The following is a 4,382-nucleotide window of genomic DNA, read 5'->3' on the forward strand; positions in this document are numbered from 1 at the left end:
CAACACTTATCTTTATTTCCAAAATTTCCCTTCGAGGACCCAATCGAAATTCTTGTCATTCCTAATATTTTTCTAGTTGTAAAAACTATAAGCATCAAATATAACACAAAACATAATTTGAATGGTTTTGCTTTGCACATGGATCTACTTATCACATTTTCTCTACTTTTTCACGTTTTATTTTTCTCTACTACACTTTAGATCAATATTCTTTTATGATGATGAAAGGTTGAATTGTGTTTTTCTAAATCTCTTCAATGGAATCAAATGAATTTTTCATACGCTTTTCTCTCTTTATTAGCCCCTCATTGGTGTGTGGTATGTAAAGTGGCAGGGGAATCAACTAAGCATATCTTTCTATCAACTGATATTTTTCATATTTTCTGAGTTTTCAGCCAGCACTCCCTTCACTCAAGTTTGAGTCCCCCTCATCTTAGATGAGATTAATTTAAAGTTATTTAGACTATCACTTGTATTTTTTTTTTAAAAAACTAAAGAATGGTTAAATGAAAAACTTAATATTCCATTGCTTCAACTTAGCCATTTTGTACATATGCTTTGATATTTTGATCACAATAACATTCTTGCCCTAACCGCTATCTCCGACTCAGATTTAGAACAAAATATCCGACACCTACCCCCTATTCTTGAAATTTCCTTTATTAGGACCCAATTGGAATTTTTGTCATCCCCACGGGCTTTTGGGGTGCTCAATATGTGTCCTTTCACAAGGCTCCAATTTTAGGACAGCCCCTATTTTATGACCTTGTGTAAAAGCTCTACCAAAAAGTCGTATTATCGTTGAAAATCATTAAGTGCTTTGGAAAGTTGAAAATGGAGAAAATAAAGTAATAAGTCATTTTTAACTATTGAATTTTTTTGGTTTGGAAACTCTATCACCCATCCTCATTAAAAAAAAAAAAAAAAGTATATATAGGAATTGTTAACTATGCCAACCCTGCTTAATTGGGTTGTAAGGTTTCTGGTGTAAAATATAGACAACAATTGGCTGGATGTGTTTAAGCATAGAACGGTTCACATTTACAGAGTCTGGTATCACAAAGAGCCAGCCACCATCAGCTTCTTGAGAGCCATGTCCACCTCTTTAATTGATTGAAAGAGTTTAAACATAGAACGGTTCAATAACATGTATTTGGCTTTATAAGTCGGTCTAATTATGAGATTTCAAAATAGGAGGACACATAAAAAACGAATGAATGAATTAAATTATTAAGTCGGTTCAATAGTATATATTTGACTTTATAAGTCGGTCTAATTATTCTCTCTCTCTCTCTCTCTCTCTCTCTCTCTCTCTAACTTGCCTTTGCAACTAAAAAATTTTCAAGACTGATGGTGGTGGTTGATGGTGGCGGTATCCGACCGGAACCAACCGAGACCAAAAGCACCAGTTGTCGACCATCACCGGCTTGGTGGCGGTTCCATTTTAGGCCATACCGGGGCATGTCGGGTCAGTTGCTGACCCAATTCCACCCCTAGCAACAGCCACATCAAGATCAGCTTAAGAAGCACAACTTCCCCAAACCATAAGGACAGATTGCCAATACAATGTGTGGGGATGTTAGCATCCCATACCCCTTTGGCATAGTGAGGAGGCTGTTACTTGAACAATTATTTCGTCTTTACTTGTAACACAAGTTAAGTACACACCTCCCAAACCATTTCTAATCAGATTAAATGTTGAAGTCTAAACTAGAGCATATCTTTGGATGGCCAATTACGCATCCAGCACGTCCGTGGCGGTAGACTGTTAAAACCAAAATGCCCAAAGCCTATTTAACCAAATTAACAATTTCACTTTTCCTCTTCTCTCTTGCTCGTAGCAAGTTCATCGGTATCGGATGTGACAGCTTTGCTTACCTTGTTTTATTTTTTTTGATACATTATATATAGTTATTTCAAATACATTGTTCATGTCCAAATTACAAAGAGTAGATTCTAATTAATGAAACATTATTTGAAAATAATACTATGTAAAGACACATCCAAATTTATTTTAAATGAATTATATACAATGAACAGAACTCCCCACATGGCCAAAAGTAATTGCCATATGTATAGTAATTATTTCGTTTGTTTGGTAAGATTGAGAAAATTACTATACATAGTATGTACATAGAAAAACACCCATAATACAAGTTAATTGTGTTTTTTTTTTTTTCCAAACAAGTTAATTGTATTTGTATGGAAAGCAATGAAATTCTTTCATTTTAAATCATTTCATCCAAACATGCTCGGCACATACCCAAAAAGAATAATTACTACTAAAAATTGATCTGAATTACATTTCCCTTGATATAGAGTTGTCTTCCCAGACCCCATATGGATTGTATATAAATTCCCTGCATACCTCCACCTATTCTCAATTGTCCGTGTCTCTCTCTCTCAATCTTAAGCAAAAAAGAAAAAAGAAAATTGTCCAATATGGCTTCAAGTCCCTCTGTTCTCTTGTCCTCTCCTCCTCCTACAGCAAAGGATGGTTCTCGTTTTATTGACTCAAATTACCTGCAAAAACAATCCCATGTGCCCGCTAATTTCAAATGGCCTGAGGAGGACGCGGCTTCTGCTCAAGAAGAGCTGAATGCGCCAGTAGTGGATCTTGAGGGCTTCTTCAATGGTGATGTTGTGGCAACTGAGAATGCTGCCAAGCTCATTAGGTCTTCTTGCTTGAGGCACGGCTTTTTCCAAGTGACCAACCATAGGGTTGATGCAGATCTCATCCAACTCGCTTATGATCATGTGGATGATTTCTTCAATCTTCCCATCGAGGAGAAAATAAAGGTACAGAGGCGTCCTGGTAGCCCTTATGGCTATTCGGGTGCCCATATGGATCGATTTTCGTCCAATTTGCCATGGAAGGAAACTTTTTCTTTTGCTTTCCAAGACGGTCCAGAAAAAACTGTGGCCGATTACTTCAAATTCACCATAAGCAAAGATTTCGAACAAACAGGGTAAGTAAGACACATGAGTAGAGCAATGTTATATGTATGTACGTATCACATGTTATTATAGTTAGGTATTAAATTTTATAGAGCACGTACTCTTAATTAATTTTTGGGCTTCCTTTTTGTACGTAGGTTGGTGTATCAAAAGTATAGTGAAGCAATGCACTCTTTGTCTCTTTCAATTATGGAACTCCTGGCAATCGGGTTGGGAGTGGATCGGATGCTCTATAGAGAGTTCTTTGAAGATGCTGTGTCTATCATGAGAACCAACTTATATCCAACTTGCCAAGAGCCAAATCTTTCTCTTGGAACTGGACCTCATTGTGATCCTAATGCCCTCACCATTCTTCACCAAGACTTGGTTGGAGGGCTTGATGTGTTTGTTGACAACAAATGGCACAAGGTTCGGCCTGTTCTTGGTGCCCTAGTCATCAACATTGGAGACGTCTTCGCGGTACGTAACGTATACTCTAATCCTAACCCTTTTCCTTTTATAATTAATTTAATTCAATCATTCATTTAAAAATTAATTATTGTCATCGATCAAGTTGCTATATATATGTATATACAAACGCATGCGTGCATGCATGTACTGAATATTAATTAAATTAGTTTAATTGACTAATAATTAATTATAATTAGTGCTAATTATGAGTATCAATTAATCTTGCAGGCATTATCGAATGGCATATACCGGAGTTGCTTGCACAGGGCTGCTGTGAACAGCCACAAGGAGAGGAGGTCTTTGGTCTTCTTTATGTGTCCTAGAGCTGACAAGGTGGTGAAGCCCGCAGAGGAACTTGTGCGCAAAGGTGAGGGAGGCACAAGAAAGTTTCCGGATTTCACATGGTCAGATTTGCTTGAATTCACTCAAAACCATTACAGGGTTAACGAAACTACCCTCGAAAACTTCACCGACTGGTTCCTTTCTGCTGATCGTTCCAATTTCAAACCGACCCATTTCAAAACGTCCCATTGATAATTTACATCTGTCTATGAAGATTGAAGAGCTCTAGCTAGCTAGCATGGAGATGTCATGGAGTGCACCAAGAAAAAGTTTTAAATTTTTATTTTCTAATATATTTCGGTCCTTGTTGGCATGACCCACATTAACAAAATCCTAGAAGTTAAAACTTCTAAAAAGGAAAAAAGAAGATGTTATTTTTCTTGTTGTTGAAGTGTTACCATTTAATAAAGCTGGCTATTTAATCTGACCTATTGGTTCCTGACTAGGCCTAATTTCGCCTCGTAGTTTTTATAGCCTTTATATTAATTAATACTGTTAGAAATTTTATTGAATCTTCTGTTTTTTTTTTTTTTTTTTGGTTGAGAAATTCTATGGTTGCATTCATAATTCAACTAAAAAAGCCACTAGCCACAAAGGGCCAATACAAACTAGCCACAAAAAGGTCATTACAA

The 4,382-nt window shown here is 36.5% G+C and overlaps 1 protein-coding gene across 1 annotated transcript; it reads left to right on the forward strand.

Annotated features, from left to right (window-relative positions):
• Positions 1-2,362: 2,362 nt before the first annotated feature.
• Positions 2,363-4,169, forward strand: LOC117614565 (gibberellin 20 oxidase 3-like). The gene is made up of 3 exons (XM_034343420.1): positions 2,363-2,969; positions 3,096-3,417; positions 3,637-4,169. Exons 1-3 carry the CDS (start codon positions 2,443-2,445, stop codon positions 3,940-3,942), a joined length of 1,155 nt encoding a protein of 384 aa, XP_034199311.1. The 5' UTR covers positions 2,363-2,442; the 3' UTR covers positions 3,943-4,169.
• Positions 4,170-4,382: the final 213 nt, after the last annotated feature.

The sequence above is a fragment of the Prunus dulcis genome, chromosome 1 (assembly GCF_902201215.1).
Source record: "Prunus dulcis chromosome 1, ALMONDv2, whole genome shotgun sequence".
Taxonomy (NCBI): domain Eukaryota; kingdom Viridiplantae; phylum Streptophyta; class Magnoliopsida; order Rosales; family Rosaceae; genus Prunus; species Prunus dulcis.

Excerpts from the sequence above, each read along its gene's own strand:
- LOC117614565 (XM_034343420.1), top strand. The coding sequence starts at position 2,443 with ATGGCTTCAAGTCCCTCTGTTCTCTTGTCCTCTCCTCCTCCTACAGCA. Across the intron at positions 2,970-3,095 it reads AAAGATTTCGAACAAACAGG|GTTGGTGTATCAAAAGTATA; the intron begins GTAAGTAAGACA and ends TTTTGTACGTAG. Across the intron at positions 3,418-3,636 it reads ACATTGGAGACGTCTTCGCG|GCATTATCGAATGGCATATA; the intron begins GTACGTAACGTA and ends TTAATCTTGCAG.